Genomic DNA, 18,835 nt, shown 5'->3' with positions numbered 1-18,835 from the left:
TAAGTGAAAATAAACAATTGACAGAATTCTCAAGATTTCTAAGACCTACTTTAAAAATTTTTAAGAAATAACCTGGAATAAAAAAAATGGATTGTTCATTCCAATTAACGAAACTTAATTTTCTCGGTCACTGTCACGGGGGAAACAAAGCATGAAAAAGGAGGTCACGTTCTGGTATCCCCCCATCTCTGTCACACCAGGACACAAAATATTCCTTGTTATGACATGGTCTGCAAGTTTCTGAACCATTTTTTATCAGAGTAAATTAAGCCATGTAATCATCTTTCTTAACATCTTGACTGTCTGCCTGTATTTCCAGAAATGGATATTTATCAGTTTTGGGGGGAGGGTTGATAGTGATTTATTTACTTGTATCATTTATGATATTTGTTAATTGTGGAGTTTTAATCATTTATCTTTGATCAATGGAAATAGATATTTCTTGCTATGGTGAGGTTTGACCTTTCCGCAAAGAAGAGTTATAAGGACAGCTTGCTCCCTTGGATTAGTTCTGGTTGCAGTAGGACATGAGAGGTCTTTAGGCATGATTAACAATTATGTTGATAGATCCATTCATGACAGGCTAAAAGATTTTATTTTAATAGTAGATATAGTATGTGAATAAAACTCAATTTGCATAAGACTTTAAAAATTTTTTAATGTTTATTTTTGAGAGAGAGAGAGAGTGTGAGCAGGGGAGGAACAGAGGGAGAGGAAGACACAGAATCTGAAGCAGGCTCCAGGCTCTGAGCTGTCAGCATAGAGCCTGACACGGGGCTTGGACCCATGAACCATGAGATCATGACCTGAGCCGAAGTCGGGTACTCAACCGACTGAGTGACCCAGGTGGCCCTGCATAAGACTTTAAAAAATATAATAAATATGAAAGCCTTTATATGTCATAGTATTTAGTTGAAGTGAGCAAATGGCTAGCATATAATGAAAATAGTAGCTAACATTTATTGAATCCTTACCATGTAGCCGACACAATTCTATGCGCTTTATACAACCAAATCATACAATTCTCATAACAGCTCTATGGAAGTTACCCTTATTATCATCTCCATGATACAGATGAGGAAACTGAGGCACAGAGAAATTAAGTTGCACAAGTTCACCTAGCTAGTAAGTGGAGGAGTTGGGTTTAGAACCCATACTCTTAACCTCCTCACTCACCTGCTACCTCTTTGCAAATTAATCCTTATCTGAATTTAAACAAAGAGAAGACTGATAAGAAAACACATATTATCTTATGTTCATATATAAAATAATTTAAGTTTTAATAAATATTTGATATTTACGTAGTCAGTAAATTTCTTTAGATCCCACCACACCTTGTAGTAGGAAACCCGTTTCCTTTTCCTTTCAGAGTATTGTCTTTTATTTCTGCCCATATCTGATCCTGCAGAATGCAAATAGGAATTCTATTTTTTTTTAATATTTATTTTTGCGAGAGAGAGAGAGAAAGAGAGAGACAGCATGCAAGCAGGGTAGGGGCCGAGAGAGAGGGAGACACAGAATCCGAAGCCGGCTCCAGGCTCTGAGCTGTCAGCACAGAGCCCGACACGGGGCTTGAACTCATGAACAGGAATATCATGACCTGAGCCAAAGTCGGATGCTTAACCGACTGAGCCACCCAGGTGCCCCAGGAACTCTATTTCTGCTTTGACACAATCCCTGGACAACGTATGGTGACCAGAAAAACAGATTTTTAGAAGGCTGTGTTTGAGTCTATTCTGGTGTCTTTTTAGTTGTTGAGTACATCCCCTCTATCAATTTGAAACCACAGTAACACTTAAAGATGTAGAAATATGTGTTTCTTCCTTTGGCCTTGGGCTTTAGCTCTTTGTCTCCTATACAGAATACACTGTAGTCAAGCCCCCTTATATTGATGAGAAATTTCGGTTCAGTCGTCATTTTATTTATTCACTCAACTAATATTTGTTAGGTGCTATTACAAGTTGAATTGTGTTCTCCCCAAAAAGGATATACTGAAGTCCTTAGTAGTTAAGTAGGTAACTTAAGCAGTTAAGCAGTTAAGGTGAGATCATACTGGAGTAGAGAGGACTCCTAATCCAATATGACTGGTGTCCTTACAAGAGCATATGAAGACACAGGGACACAGGGAGAACGCTCTTTGCAAATGGAGGACTGGAGTGACGCTCTACCAGCCAAGCAATGCCTGGGACTACCAGAAGTTGAAAGAAGCAAAGAAGCAATGTCCTCTAGAGGCTTCTGAGGAGCACAACCCTGCCAACACCTTGGTTTTGTAATTCTACCTCCAGAACCGTAAGAATAAACGTTGTTTTAAGCCACCCATGCTGCGGTACTCTGTTAAGGAAGCCCCAGGAAATGAATACAGGGGCTACTATGTAGATATCTCGTGGTGAATACAGATGTGCTCCTGACTAGAGTTCCCAGACTAGAAAGAAGAGGGACAATGTTAACAATGTACTCGTCGCCGAATGAACAAACATGTACTCGTAAATTTGGTGATCAGGCTATGAAAGGGAACAAGGTTGGAGCAGTGGGTCACAGAACCTACTCAGATAGGGTCTTAGGAGCCAGCTTGGGCTGGGAGGGCAGGCAAAGGCCCCTGAGATAGGAAAAATGTCATCCCAAAAGACAGCTCCTTGGAACGATCAAAAGACCAGTGTGTTTGAGGGGCGCCCGAGTAGCTCAGTCAGTTAAGCTACTGACTCTTGGTTTCCCCTCGGGTCGCGATCTCATGGTTCGTGAGTTTGAGCCCCGCGTCGGGCTCTGCACTGACAGACCCTGCTTGGGATCTTCCGTGTCTCTTTCTTTTTGCCTCTCCCCCTGCTCATAGTCTCTCAAAAATAAATAAATAAACATTAAAAAGAAAAAGACCGGTGTGTTTGGGAAAAAAGTGAGGAAGAGGAGAGTGTGGCCAAGAATAAACTTTAGTACAAAGGTGCTAGAGTCCCCATCTCTGCGAGCCCTGGGAAGGAATCTGGATTACATTTGAAATTCAGTGGGAAAGCATTAAAGCCTTTTCAGTAGGGGATGCCCTGAGCCTATTTACCTTTCAAAGAGATTACTTCATTACTGGGGGGAGAAAAGATCCGATGGGGGCAAGAACAGAACTGGAGAGACCAGGAAGACCATAATTACAGCAGTCTTAGTGAGGAAGGATGGGCTTGCCCCCAGATGCTGGCTGTAGATATGGAGATGGGGGGGGGGGCGGGCAGCTCGCAGCCCTGTTTTCAAAGTAGAAACAACAGGACCTCCTGATGAAGCGGAGCTACAAGAGTCTCATCAGCAACAGCATTACTATGTTATGAAAGCTAAGTTAACAAATGAGGATTTATCAAGGAATACTTGCCTTTTATCTGTTTTGATGATGCAAAGTGTAGAATAGAATAGAATAGAAGTAGCATTAAAAAAATTTTTTTTAACATTTATTTATTATTGAGAGAGAGAGAGACAGAGCATGCGTGGGGGAGGGGCAGACAGAGAGGGAGACACGGAATGTGAAGCAGGCTCCAGGCTCTGAGCTGTCAGCACAGAGCCTGACGAGGGGCTCGAACCCACGAACCGCGAGATCATGACCTGAGCCGAAGTCGGACACTTAACCCACGACGGAGCCACCCAGGCGCCCCTAGAATTAGCATTTTTTAAAGAAGAAATGGTCACTTTAACGAAAATGATTCATAACTAGTGTTTTCTTGGGGTTTTTAAATCTTTGTGAAGGTTTTAGGTACTATGTTTATTTCAAGTTTGGAAAACATAAAGAAGACACCCCTGAGTAAACATTTAAATTGCCATAAGTCATTTTTCTACTCTGCCAGTACTGATAAGATAATTTATTCAACACTGAAGTGAAAATACGTCACACCCACATTAATATCAGGAGTCATGTGCCAGCTTATGGGTAACAAAAGCATTTTTTTCACATAGATTTATGGCCTGTAAGTATAGGTCCGATTCCCTGACATTCCGTCCATTTCACATCCTAAATCATAAAGCTGTTGGACTGGCACACGGAGTTTTCCAATACCTTGTATAGATACAGGTCTCAGGTGTAGTGCAGTGGTATGTAACATTTTCTAGTGGCCTCAAAGCTAATCCTACATCCCTGCAAGGATGTTGCAGTTTTAACTATATGCCTGACAGTAAAAGATATTTCCATTTTGCTGCACTATGGGAAAAACCTATGCATAAATTAGTGCCTGATGAACACCCACCAAACGTGGTGAGGTTTTCAGAGTGAACTCACGAAGGGTCAGGGTAATCAGGCTCAGGGTTACCCAAACCTCTGTCTTTGGGGGCTGAGGCGTTATGACTTTCCTATCAGACTGTATGTTCATTCAGCAGTGAGCAAAACAACCAGGCTGTAAGGCTGTAAGAGGCTCAGCAGTCAAAGGCATCCACCTCTGGTGAGTTCCCCTTTGGGGCCATTCAAGTTTCTCAAGCCTATGACTAACTAGGGGACCTCAGCACAGAGGACACCCGGCCCAGCCTTGCCCAGAGACAGTCTCCAGTTCCCAGTCCCCTCTCTCCTTCTGAAGCTGGAGCAGAGCGAAGTAATCACCACCCTCTGAGCTGTTGGGACACTGGACTCCATGACTTACAGTCTTTGTAGCCCCAGTGCCTGGTGAATGAATGCTTTTGAACTGAACTAACCAGGGGCTGGTGGGACTCACATAAATCCTGGAGACGGGGCAGGACCCAGAAACACATGTGCACTGAATGGGGATGGAACACCCTGAACTGCCAAATCTTGGTGGTACCTTGAAACCAACCGCCTTGGTAAACCTACATTGTACCCAGGGAATCATCACCAGCAGCAGACACTCCACAGATGATTTTTCTTAATGTTTAGCTTTATTTTTGAGGGAGAGAGAGTGAGAGCGAGAGAGCAGGGGAGGGGCAGAGAGAGGGGGAGACAAAGAATCCGAAGCAGGCTCCAGGCTCTGAGCTGTCAGCACAGAACCTGACGCGGGGCTCGAACTCACGGACCGTGAGATCATGCTGAGCCCAAGTCGGATGTTTAACTGACTGAGCCACTCAGAAGCCCTTCAACAGATCCTTTTGAATGAAGGAACAGTAGCCCATGCATGACAAGTGGCTGCTACCTATTGTATCTTTTGAAATAGGAAAATACCTTAACATGTTTGTATCAATCCTTTCCGTGGGGAGTGAGGGTGAAAGAGGTAAGAAAAAGCACCAGAGGGTGATTAACTAATTTCGGGAAGCAAAAGCTATAAATAGCTCATCCTGAACACACCAAGTGAGAGCCAAACAGCATTGCTGCTTTTATGCATTGATGCAATCCCTTAGATATTGTTCTAACGTCACCATGCTGAAAGGAAAAGCAGATTTTCTTTTGTCTCAAGTTGTAAATCATCTCTCCTGAAAATTATTAACTCCTCTCTCTTCTCCTCCTTAATTATATATCAAGTGTTCTTAAAAATCAGTCATCTAACAACAGCCCTTAAAATGTGAGTCAGGAACTACGTACCTAAGAAAAGATATGCAGCTGTCTATAAAGGCGAGAGCATGGTTCGGTGTTAACATTAGTTCCTGTAAACTTGATGATTTTCCCTTAACCGCCATCTCCACTGTTATTTCTCTACTGTATCTTTGCCCACTGTCTGCCAGATGTGTGTGCTCCCTCACTTTTCTCTCTAATAATAGTGTACATTATATAGGGTGGTCGCTGGCCCTCTCTCTCTGGCTTCTAGTAATTGATTATGTGAGTTGGTCAGAGAGAAGTTCTAAGGGCAAGAGTTCTAGAGCTACACTGGGGTCCACTCCCTTCTCTACCACTTACCAGTCGTGCATCCCCAAGTTAGTTATTTATGTCTGCACCTCAATTTCCTCTTTCTAAAACAAAATAATACTATCTGCTTCATAGGCTTGATGGGATGATTAAATAAGATTCTTTCCAGGGCGCCTGGTTGGCTCAGTCAGTTAAGTGTCCGACTTCAGCTCAGGGCATGATCTCACAGTTCGTAAGTTCAAACCCCAGGTCGGGGTCTGTGCTGACAGCTCAGAGCCTGGAGCCTGCTTCAGATTCTGTGTCTCCCTCTCTCTCTGCCCCTCCCTGCTCACATTCTGTCTCTCTTTCTCAAAAATAAATAAACGCTAAAAAAAAAAAATAAGATTCTTTCCATAGACCTCTTGGAACAGTGCCCGGCACAAAGAAAGAGCTCAATCATTATTAGCTCAGTGTTGTCCTCGATAGTTACTATTCTCACTTTACAGCTGAATAGACAGAGCCCCAGAGAGGCTGAATGATTTGGCCATGGTTATTCAGACATTTGGAGGGATCCTTGGTTGAGTTCAAGTGTTCTGACCATGACTGGGCTCCTATAGTAGGCCACTTGCCTACTGCCTTTCAGAAATGATCCTGAGAACACAGTTGCAGGAAGAAGGGATTGTATGATCATTATAGATTTTGCATGTCATAGATGATTGCTTCTAAGGAGAGATATAAGAAATTCAACGAGGAAAACCCAAGTATTTCTTCTTCATTGAAGCTTTTCCTGGTGAAACTGTACATAGTCATATCATTCATTCAACATGTTTACTAGGTACCTACCGTGTGCTAGAAAGAGTGCTGACAGGGGCCAGGGCAGTAGAGGAGAGAAACACACAGAAGGCCCTGCTCTCAAGGAGCAGATAGGATCTGAATCTGGGACATGATCCATCAATATATACTTTCCCTGCCAGGTATGTGAACATTTATGTGGATGAGTGATGCATAAGTCATACAGAAAAAGCGGTGTGATTTCTTTATAGCCACACCTCAATAAATAAATTTATGTGCTTAAACATGTTTTTGACTACTGCTGTCGGTTCTTGATAGCAAGGAGGCCTTTAAGGTCGAGATGACTTCTTAAAATAAGGAGATTGGAGTTGACCCATCAAAGACAGTGTGCATCTTCCATGTAGTTCCTGTGGGAGGGTTTATAATCATTGCTAGGGTACTGCTCAGCTCTTGGCATTTAGGGCACACTTCCTTTCAGCTATAATTGTTTTCAAGGTAACTTACAAACATACGAATATTTCCATCTCATTTTTTTTATAATCACACCTTGTTTTTGCAAAACCATAACCTGACTTCTCATCTTGATTACCCAAGTTTGTTGGAAATGGCTTGGAACGCGTTTGAAAATTAAATCCCATCTCCAAGATGAAGGTTTGCCACTTAATGGGTTATTCTGACCAATGCATGCAGGCTCTACCCGGAACTCTGAAAAAAGAAGCTTAAGAAATACATTGTTGTGAGATATTTTGTGCATCGCCTTCTAATGCCTATCTTGAAGACACCATTAACTTGAATATGTCAGCCCTGCTGTTAGAAAACCAGTTGCACTAAGTTATATCACCTCTCATATAAATGTCTTCGTTTTTAGAAATTAGCCTTTTAAGGACAGGAACTTGATTTTCTCCACATTTTGTGATCTCTCTAAAGTAGCTTGATTTGTAATAATGAACATCAGAGTATCTGGAAAAGTAAGGTAGATTCAAATGTGGGTTGGAGTCTATACTATTGATAACTTGCCTCAGAAAGGAAATGAAAGTAAGAAAAGAGTCAAAGGCAAACCATTTGGGACCACTAAGGTATTAGAAAGAATAGCTACTGGGAATTCCAAGTTGAATCAGCAGGTATTCATTAAATATCATCGACTTTATTGTTCAAATCATTTTCACAACTAGTATTTCTTTATATTCTCACGGAAGCCATTCTTTCGTCAATACCTTCATCACTTGAAATTTTCAGAGGGAAAATCACCAAGCTAAAAATGGGGGAAAAAACATGGAAAAAGTAAGAGAGTTTCAAAAATAATTGGTGGAAATTTGGAAGTAGTTATTAGTATTTGCTTCTGTTCACTGTAGACTGGAATTTTGAGGGAAATGAGGCTGATTAGTGTGGTCCCCATTGTGATCTCAGATTTTCCTGCTGAACAAGACAAGGATAGAAGCAGACAGTAGCCATCAAAAACAGTCAGGTAAATTTTTTTCAATAGGCTAGCTCTCCTCTCTAGTGACAGGTAGATGCTTTGATATTTTGGAGAATGACTAGAGTAGGGTTGAATTACGCCTTGAAGTTGTGTAACTATATGCAATAAAATGAACAGACGTTGCACGTGCTGCTTAGGCCACACTGAAGATCAGCTCTTTTAGGTCCTTAACTGCCACAAGATGTAAAAAAAAAAAGAACACTGGTGATGAGAAAAGCAGAGCAACCATGAAGAGGTCACGCACAAGAAAGAATCAAAGGCACTGTTGCACTCACAGCCTTGGAACTTGTCCATGAACAACTGAGTGGATCAATTAAGACACTGCCTTTGCTCACTAAAGCTAACAGGGCCTTCAAAGGACTGTGTTGATTAAGGAAGTGGGAAATAGCACCGAGGACAGAAGCCCCAGCTTGCAAAACCACAGCTGTAACAATTGTGCCTTTTGATAATTGTTTGTGGTTTGATTCAGTATTGCAAAGAGCCCCACAGACCACAGTGACTTGAGGCTGCCAATGACCTTGAAGTCAGGCCGTCCTACAGCTATGAGGCTTCCTACTCCTGCCCACTTTTTGTTTGTTGATGTGTAGTTTTATAAAAAAAAAAAAAAGAAAAAAGAACTGAAAAGTATATAAGAAAGAACTGTAGGTGTGAAAAAGAATATTAACTATCTGGTAATTTATAGACTGACTATGCTTAGAGCAGGATTTAGCTTTTCTGGTTTCCCAGTGAATATAAAAGTTATGTTAACACTATACTGTTGTCTATTAAGTGTTCAATAGAAATAGAAATGTACACAACTTAATTAAAAATATTTTATTGCTAAAAAATGCTAACCATCCTCTAAGCTTTCAGCAAGTCACAACCACTGATCACAGATCACTGAGAACTATAAGAAATATAACAATAACTGAAAAGCTTGAAATATTGCAAGAATTATCAAAATGTGATACAGAGACACAAAATGAACAAATGTGGCTGGGAAAATGCACTGATAGACTTACCTGCTCGACACAGGGTTGACACAAATCTTCAATTTGTAAAAACTGGACTATCTACAAAGTGCAATAAAATTAGATATGCCTGTATTTTCCTGCTAAAATCTTAAATGAAAAAGACCTTAATTTATATTGAATGATATTATTTTATATAATATGGATGCCAGCCTACCTAGAACTATTTATTGAATTTTGTTTTTCCTAAAAGCATTTAAAAAATTTTTTTAAATGTTTATTTATTTTTGAGAGAGACAGAGACACAGCATGAGTGGGGAAGGCAGAGAGAGCGGGAGATACAGAATCTGAAGCAGTCTCCAGGCTCTGGGCCATCAGCACAGAGTCTGATGTGGGGCTTGAACTCATGAACTGTGAGATCATGACCTGAGCCAAAGTCAGATGCCCAACTCACAGCCACCCAGGGGCCCCTAAAAGTGTTTGAAGTATTTGTTCATAGTAAGACATTTACTTTGAAATCTCAATGCTTTTCTAATGTATCTTTTCTCAAGTAGGGCAAATGTGAATTGATATATATATAAAATTATATATATATATGTGTATATATATATATATATATATATATATATATACACATATATATATACACACCAGCAACTCTTGTAAGTCTCAGTTTAAAGGACCCTTTTTATAGAAAGCCCTGCCTGACTTCTAGACTCAATTGGTTAACTTGTTCTGTGCTTTTTTTTTTTAAAGTGTTTTTTTTTTTTTTTTGAGAGAAAGAGAGAGAGAGAGGGAGAGAGAGAGAGAGAGAGAGAGAGAGAGAGAGAGAGAGAGAGAATAAATCCCAATCAGGCTCCATGCTGTTGGCACAGAGCCTGAAGAGGGGCTTGAACTCACAAACCGTGAGATCACTGCCTAGGCCGAAATCAAGAGTCAGACGCTTAACCCATTGAGCCACCCAGGCACCCCTGTGCTTGTAAAGAGCTTGGTTTTCTCAATTCTGGCATTTATACTTTATTTTCTTTAGGCTTATTTATTTATTTTGAGAGAGAGAGGGAACAGGAGGGACAGAGAGAGAGGGAGAGAGAGAATCCCCAGCAGGCTCTGCACTGTCAGCACAGAGCCTGATGCAGGGCTCAAACTCACAAACCTCAAGATCGTGACCTGCGCCAAAACCGAGAGTTGGATGCTTAACAGACTAAGCCACCCAGATGCCCCTGGCATTTATACCTTAATGTAATTACCTGTCTGAGACCAAAAGCTCTGTGAAGAAAGAGACCTTGTTTTCTTGTTCACCTCAGTGCCTAGACTTCTTCCTGATATATATGAATGAATGACATTGCATGAATAACAAGTGTTCAAAAGAAAATTATTTAAAAATCACAGTGTGTCAAGTTATATATTAATTCCTGGAAACTCCAAATGGATGCATGGGCTGTTAAGGTAATTCTTCTTCATTAAATCTGATCACCTCAACTACCTTATCCCCCTAAGTTATTTGCTCCTGAGCTGAATGCAATATTCTATTTTGCACTTAGAAATTAGGAGCTAATTTTTAATAACAAAGTAGAGTATTTAGTAGATAATTTAGTGGGCCTTTTGAAACACATATATTTTAATCAAAATTGGAGGAGGAGGTCTGGCTTAGAATTAGATGGATAGTTAACCTGAAATATGAAAATGGTCCTTGTTGGATCAAGGGTGAGGATTTTGTAGTTGAAGTGCCCCTCAGAGAAGCCGGAGGTAGAGATCTCAGGAGAGTGAGTCCCTCTGCCGAAGAAATTTAAACTTCACTGTCTTTATTACATACCTATTGATGGCTTTCCCTTTTTTTTTTATTGAGGTATAATTGACCTATAACATTATCTTCGTTTTAGGTTTACAAAATAAAAATTCAACATTTGTGTATACAAGATAGTGGCTCTCTCTTATGTTCATGTTATGGAACATACAAGAGAAGACCTCGTCTCTGCCTTCAACATTCTCAGGGGAGGCTTCCAGGCATGACACTCCCAGGAAAGTTGTCCTTCGGCAGTGGCCATGTTGAAGAGGAGAGCCACTGCATGGGGATGAAAAGGTCGCTTTTCTCCACTTTAGAAGCCAAGCCCACGGATCCTGCCCTATGAGCCTGTGCTCACTGCCCTGTGAGCCTGTGAGGGTATGAATTCAACTGTGCCTCCCCAAAAAAGTATGTTGAAATCCTAACCCCCAGTACCTCATAAAGTAACCATAATTAGGTATAGGGTCCTTGTAGAGATGATCATTAGAAAGAGGTCATTAGGATGGGCCCTAATCCAATATGGCTGGCATCCTTATAAAAAGGGGAAGTTTGGACACAAAGAGAGAATATTATGTGAAGAGACAGGGAGAGCGCCATGTGAAGGCAGAGAATTGGAAGGATGTTCAACAAGCCAAGGAAGGCCAAAGATGGCCAGCAACCACCAGAGGCTAGGCGAAGGGTCTGGAACAGATGTTCCCTCATGGCTCTCAGAAGGAGAACTGCCCATATCTTGATTTCAGACTTCTAACTTCCAGAAACAGGAGATAATAAATTTACATCATTTTAGGCCACCAATTGGTAGTATTTTGTTATGGCGGCCTTAGAAAACTAATCCAGGAGGTGTCATTTGCTCGCTTCTATTGTTCCTCAAAAATGAACACGATGCCTATTGAGGAGAATGATAAATTCCTTAAGGGCTGCCGAACCTCTAGAAAGTAAAGATGAGGGGACTGACATAGGAGATCATTTAAATGGGGGAATGATGGAAACAAATGTGTTAACTAGGACGACGCAGTCACCAAAAAAACCCTCATATCACCAAAATACAAATGTAACTGTATGGGCTGGAACTCTGAGGAGGCTGAATGCATAGTATACATGTTGACAATGTGGAAGTATAAGGACAACTTACTGACAAATCTGTACACGAAAAATTATGCTATTTCTCGGTGACTGGACGTAAAGCTGGCATTTGGGAAAGGAGCGTGTGTCTGTGTGGAAGCCGTTTTGTGGCTCAATGTGTAACGCGGTGACCATCACAGGCAAAAAACAGAACCAGAGTCGAATAGATAATCAGCAAAAATTTTCTTTCCAGGAAAAGGTATCCAAAGACCCCCATCACAGACCTCACAAGCTCTAGATGAAACATTACGCCATATTTCCATCCTCTATACTCTGAGAAGCCAACAGAAAGGAAACCGCTTTCGCAAAGTGAGATTGTCTTAATGTGAAAGTCTGAGTTTACATGAGGGGTCAGAGTCTGTGTCTCCTAGGAGAGGAGAACAGAGAAAACGAGGGCACCTTATAGGCATCAGGAACCCTGTGTTCACCAAGAACCTGAAGCTGAGTTATTTAAGAACAAACACGCCAGGTGTAGGGCTTCGGATGTAGTAGACCAGCCATGTCATCACGATGTACGCGGAGGCAGCCTGGGAGCTTGCAGACAAACTGGAACACACACATACTAGAAAGACCAGGAGAGAGAGGCTGGCATGACATAATGGGGAAGGTGGTTAGCGGAGAGGAAAGAAGACACAGATGGCTACATTCAGTTACCTGCACAGCTCGTCCCGCATGGCCTTTGCAGCATACAGCGAGCACCAGGAATGGGTGAAGGTCAAAGAGATTAAGAACTTAGCTCATTATATGGAAGAACATTTCCACGGTAGGAAGTCTGCGATGACAGCACATCCCGCCTTGGGTGCCATACAGTGAGTTGCCCGTAATGACAGGTACTCAAATAGCAGACAGGCAATGACCTGGAAGTAAAGCCACCAAGGAGATTCACTGGAGAAGCAGCTGGATGGGACTTGAACGTCCTGTCACCCCCAGGTTTCTATACCCAAAGGAATTCTGAAGCTAAAGCAGAGGAAGGATTTAATTTTAATGTCTCCAGCCAGCAATTTTCTCCTAAAGTTTTCTTGTCCTCCAATTTTATAAGTAATTGACACATCCTGGAATTGGTTCTAGTGATTTAATTCATTTTTCTGGTATCAGCATTTGTGTCAGATAATCATAAATGTGGACCGAGAACAAGTAAGAATGCTGTCAGAATATCACAATCATAGCATGAGTGTAATGTTAATAAGATGGATAAAATGATTTCACTCGTTAAAATCTGATTATTCAGATTCTAAGATGTCTTTTTCTTTGTTTTAAATAATCATGGAAGCGAAATGCCAGTAATACCTGGTAAAGCTGTGCAAAGAAGAAAAAGATGCAAATAGAAAATCATTTTAAAAATAACATGTATGTAATGAAAGGTGCTTTTAAGCAAAAAATGCAAATTTACTGAGTAGTATTTTGTGAAAAGTACTATGCCAAGCACTAGCAAAGGCAACACACAGATATGCAGTTTTATTTATTTAAAATATTAAAATAGGGGCATCTGGGTGGCGTAGTTGGCTAAGCATCGGACTCTTGATCTCAGCTCAGGTCACAATCTCATAGTTTGTGAGTTTCAACACTGGGCTCTGTGCTGATGGTGTGGAGCCTGCTTGGGATTCTGTCTCTCCTTCTCTCTGCCCCTCATCTGCTTGTGCGTGCTCTCTCTCTCAAAATAAAGACACCTTAAAAAATTAAAAATAAATAAAATAAAATGTTATAAAAATAGCATAATGTTTTATGTTGAAATGCTCATGCTAACGTATTTACTTTATAATACTAATAATTCCATCTACCTATTCCTTTGTCCAGAGTTTATGTTTCAATGGAAAATGTATGTCCTACCCATGGCTCTGACAGCCAGAGCTATACGAAAAGTTACACTCAGAACGGTCACTCCCCCCTCATCCCTCCCACCTTGTTCCTATACCACACCACCTGCCAGAGGTAACAAATCTCTTTACTTATTCTCTGGAGTGTGAATACTGCCTTTCTTGAATTTATTCTACAGGAAGATCAATACATAGTTATAGGCAGTGGGTGCACACATTTTGAAGACTGAGGCTGATGATGTCTACAGCTACATGCTTGGATCTGAGGCACATGATTTTCTCCAGACAGGCTGGGGATGAGCCTCAGCTGATAAATGTGGAAGCCATGCAAAGATACAAGAAATTGCCTCATGTCTGCTCCAATGCAACAGTAACTGCAGTGAGAATCCCTGCAGACATCATCTTAACCAAGTGATCAAGGTCAACACCACCACCAAGAAGACACTGATATCATAAATCCTTTGCTATGACGCACTGAGAAAGACAACACAATTTGCTCAAGAGGAATAACCTCACTCTAAACATGAAGAGACATCAGATGAACCCAAATGGAGGGACATGTTAAGGAAAAGATGGCACTCCAAAGTGTCACGGGCATGAGGAACTGTTACAGATTGGAGGACACAAAGGGGACAATGACAGCTGAATGTAAAGCGGGATCCTGGAACAGAAAAAGAGCCTTAATGGAAACATTGTTGAAACGTGAGCATGGTCTACGGTTCAGTGAATGTATTATACCAAAGTTAATGTCTGGGTTCCGAACATCGTACAATGGTTATGTAAGATGCTAAACTCGGGAGAAACTGGGTAAGGGATTTATGGAAACCCTTCTGTTTCTGGAACTTTTTTTGTAAGCCTCAAATGATTTCAAAAGGAAAAGCTAAAAAAAAATAATGAAGGGAATTTTGTTAGTTCACCGGAATCGTTTGTGTGTGTACAAATAACTTCTCAGTGAAACAGAATACCCAAATGCTGCTGTGTTGATATCAGAGAAGAGACACTTCAATAAATACCTTCACCGTGCTAATTATAGTATATTAGTCTAATAAGCATAGATACGTGTAGTAGTAATATTTAGACTGTAATCCAAAAGCTCCAAAACTAAAGTTAGGCTCATTTGTTCACAGACGTAATAAACTCCGTATTTTTTTCTTTCTTCGGGGATTTTGGGGAGATCTCCTTGATGAAGGTATATTGGAGGTGAGATGCCAAGTGTGAGCAAGCAGTTAGCTGGGGCTAGAGTGGGTAGGAGCACTCTAGCAGAGGGAACTACAAGTATCTCATTTCTCTGAGATGAAAAGTGGTTTGGCTTTGTTCTAGAAACTAGAAAAAGGCCAGCAGAGCAGGAAGTAAGCGGTGTGAGGTAAGGCTGAGAATCTGGGAGGAGTGGTCCACAAAAAACATTGTGGGGGAGGTCAGAATTATTCTACAGCAATCGGGGCACTTGGGTGGCTCAGTTGGTTAAGCGTCCAATTGTGGCTCAGGTCATGATCTCCGGGTTCATGGGTTTGAGTCCCGTGTCAGGCTCTGTGTTGACAGCTTGGAGCCTGGAGCTTGCTTTGGATTCTGTGTGTCTCTCTCTCGGCCTCTCCCCTGCTCACCCACTATCTCAAAAATAAACAAACATTAAAAAATTAAAAAAAAAACAACAAAAAACCCCAAATCATTCTACAGCAATGGATGCCCCCGAAGGGCTTGAGGAGAGGGGATACGGGACCTTGGAAAGTTATTTTCTCCTGCTCTCTCTTACTGGCTTTGAATGCTTTTTATATAATGCTGACTACAGTTCTTTATGTTCACTGAAGAATAAGTATGGGAATGGGCTGCCAGGGCAGAGTTTGAAACGTACAGGAATAAACTTCCTGGTGAAACTTCTGTCCCTGGAAAGTTTAGAGAGTGAAACTGAGCGTGTGTCACGCTTGCATCACAGATGTTCTGAATTCCATTAAAAGCTTACCTGAAATGAAATATAACTATTTTCCCAGAGTGTTGATGTCTTTTTCTCTCACTCTGAGTGTTTGGTATTATACAGTCTGACCCAAAGCCTGAGTTGGGTGAATGAATTTTTGTGCCAAAAAGTTCAAAAACTTAAAGTATTCACCTGCCCAAGAGTGGCAATGTCATCCAACCCTTAGAAAGCTCACATTGTTTGGTGCATATTGTGGTTGATCCATCAGGATAGAGGTCACTCGCTATTAAGAGGTAGGTATGGTATCTAAGTAGCTTCTAACCTGCTTTTTCCAGTGGTCCTTAGGGTACCTGAGGACCCAGAAGAAAATAGCACCTGGGTCTCATGGATCAGAGAAGAGTTTCATCTGGGCTTTGTCAAGCCGAGAATATTACTGCTTTCTGTTGTAAGTCCCCAACCCGATTATGGAGCACACTTTATGTCCGTCTTTGATTACAGAAACAAACAAATTCCTATCTGTTAGTTTAAGCCTCAATATTGGCGTAAGTCAGGAGCAGTCTCATCCCGTTGAGCCTATGTAGGAAATAACTAGAAAATAATACAATACAAAATCATATGATAATATATTATAAATAAGTTTATAAACACAAAATAAAATAACCATAATTTTAAAAAATAACTATAATTTTTGATAAATTTAGGATTTAGACGAGAAACGCTTGGGGGTATAAAATCTATTGTTGAAAAATATTACGTTTTGGAATTGTATTGAACTTCTTGCATGTTTACTGAAGGGCAGTTGACACACAATGTTACATTAGTTGCAGGTGTAGACACAGTGATCTCACAAGTCTATAGTTATGCTATGCTTACATGTATAGCTGCTGTCACTCTACAGTGTTATTATAATACCACTGACTCTATTCCCTGGGTGGTACCTTTTATCCCTGTGATGTATTCATTCCATAACTGGAAGACTGTATCTCCCCCTCCCCTTCACCCATTTTGCCCATTTCCCAGCCCCCCTCCCTCTGGCAACCATCAGTTTGGTCTCACAATTTATGAGTCTGTTTCTGCTTTTCGTTTGTTTCCTCATTTGTTTTATTTTTTAGATTCCACACATAGTTAAATCCTATGGTATTTGTCTTTCTCTGCCTGACTTATTTCACTTAGTGTAATACTCTCTAGGTCCACTCATGTTGTTGCAAAGGGCAAGATCCTATTTTTTAAAATTTTCTATGTTTTTATTTATTTTTGATAAATAAAATAAATAAAATTCTTCTTTTTTTTGAGTGTGTGTGTGTGTGTGTGAGAGAGAGAGAAAGAGAGAGAGCGAGCGAGCACAAGTGGGTGAGGGGCAGAGAGAGAGAGGAAGACACAGAATCTGAAGCAGGCTCCAGGCTCTGAGCTGTCAGCACAGAGCCCAATGAGTGACTTGAACTCGTGACCCACAAGATTAGGACCTGAGCTGAAGTCCAACGCTTAACCTGCTGAGCCACCCAGGAGTCCCTAGATCCTATTCTTTTTAATGTCTGAGTAATATTCCCATGTGTGGTGTATGTATGTGTGCATCACACCTTTATCCATTCATCTACCATGGACACTTGGGTTGCTTCCGTAATAACTGTATTATTGCACATAACTTTTTCTTTGACTACTAAGAACACTGCACTTTCACGGACAACTTTCTGCATTCACTGTTGTTCAGCTCTGGGTTAACAGTAAAAGTTAAAAGCCTGAACCACGTCTCTACAAAGTACAGTATTCTGGGAAGCTTTGCTGATTTTAATTAAAAAAAAAACCAAAAACCCAGATATCTTGCTTTAAAAAAACATCTTTTTCTTATATATCAGAAAAGCAGAAGAAAGAAAGAAATCAGGTTAATGAATCATCCTGGCTTACTGGATCCCACTTGGTAGAATTTAAACTTAAAAACACAGCAAAACACATTTCGGTTACCTTATGTCAACCATAGTTTTGTGATTTCCGAAACATCAAAGAGCACTTACCTGTACACGGTCCTAACCACAAAGGGGGGGAAAAATGACGTGCTCAGGAGAAGTGATCTTATTTTAGAAACACTGTCGCTTTCTAGACCCTGTTCTTTCCGAGCAGACCCTTCCCGGGAGTCCGGTATAAAGCGCCGTGGTCACCGCCGGCCCCGGGGTTGGCCCCTGTTAAAGGGCGGCAGGTCGGTGCGGGCGAGGGCGCTGCGCGGGGTCACTGGCGCCCAATGCAGGCTCCGAGCTGTGGGTTCCACTCAGAGCCACCACTGTCACACTTCCTCCGCCTCCCTGCCACCCGCGCAATGGAAAGTGTGAAACGCTCGGTCCTGCAAACTTGACTCAGAAGCAGGCGCGCGGCGGGCTGCGGCGAGTTTCTCCGGGGGCTCGCGGCGCAGACCCCCAGGCCGAGCCAGCGCGACACCCGGCCGGCGGACGAGCCGGTCGGCGCTGCGCCGTCTGCGGAACCGGCCCGGGAACATCCGCGTCCCGCAAGGGGCTGGCCCCGCCGCCACCGACCTACCTGCGCATCCCGACGGCGCGGCCGCGAACAGCAGCAGCGGCGGCAGCAGCAGCCGCAGGGCCGCGCGCCCGGGCGCCTGGACCCCTCTGGCCGCCGCCCTCGCCGGGGGTCGGCGGGCCCACATGGGCGGCGGGGCTGGGTCACATCCCCGCGGGCGTCCCGCAGCCTCCCGCGGCCCCCTCGAGCCGCGGCCTCCGTCGGCGCCCGGCACCCACCGCTCGGGCTGCGCGCGGCGCTCACGGTGGCCCGGCGCCCAGGGAGGCGGTGCCGCGGCCGCGCCCCACCCGCGTCCCGCCCCAGCCCAGCCGCCAGCGCCGTCTCCAGTCCCCAGGCACGCAGCACCGAGAGCCTGACCGAGCATCCAGGGCCCCAACCAGCGAGGGCACTGGTGCAGGGAGGATCTCACTCCGGGGAGGAGAGTGAGGGCGGCGCAGGGAAGAGGGGTTCTGGTGTTCGGGCCTGACTGTGACATTCCTCTGAATGTGAACTGTGGGAGTTCAGTACCGGAAGAATGAGATGGACGTTCATCTCTCAACATCCCGCCAGGCACTCTGCCATGCATTGTATTTGATTTCACGCAGTCCCCACCACCCGCAACTAGGTACTGTCCCATTGTACAGAAGAGGAAAGGGAAGGACGACGTATCTGCTTGAATGAAGTCTCCAGGCTTGTCAGCAGTGGCCTGCAGATGTCCACACAGGCCGGGTTCTAGGTTCCAGGCTCTTCATAACGGGATGGTG

At 42.7% G+C, this 18,835-nt stretch overlaps 1 protein-coding gene across 5 annotated transcripts in view; it reads right to left on the bottom strand.

The window, feature by feature from the left end:
* Window positions 1-18,340, bottom strand: part of IL20RA (interleukin 20 receptor subunit alpha) — a 35,784-nt gene extending 17,444 nt beyond the window's left edge. The window contains exon 1 of one of the 5 annotated variants that reach the window (XM_053222200.1): window positions 18,096-18,340. In XM_053222200.1, the coding sequence (XP_053078175.1) occupies window positions 18,096-18,219 (124 nt within the window). In that variant the 5' untranslated portion in view covers window positions 18,220-18,340. The other 4 variants (XM_053222199.1, XM_053222198.1, XM_027056787.2 and 1 more) reach the window with 4 other exon arrangements.
* Window positions 18,341-18,835: the final 495 nt, after the last annotated feature.

The sequence above is a fragment of the Acinonyx jubatus genome, chromosome B2, assembly GCF_027475565.1.
Source record: "Acinonyx jubatus isolate Ajub_Pintada_27869175 chromosome B2, VMU_Ajub_asm_v1.0, whole genome shotgun sequence".
NCBI classification, from domain to species: domain Eukaryota; kingdom Metazoa; phylum Chordata; class Mammalia; order Carnivora; family Felidae; genus Acinonyx; species Acinonyx jubatus.
Note: the sequence above shows the minus strand (reverse complement) of the source record. Positions and strands in the feature narration are given on the sequence as shown.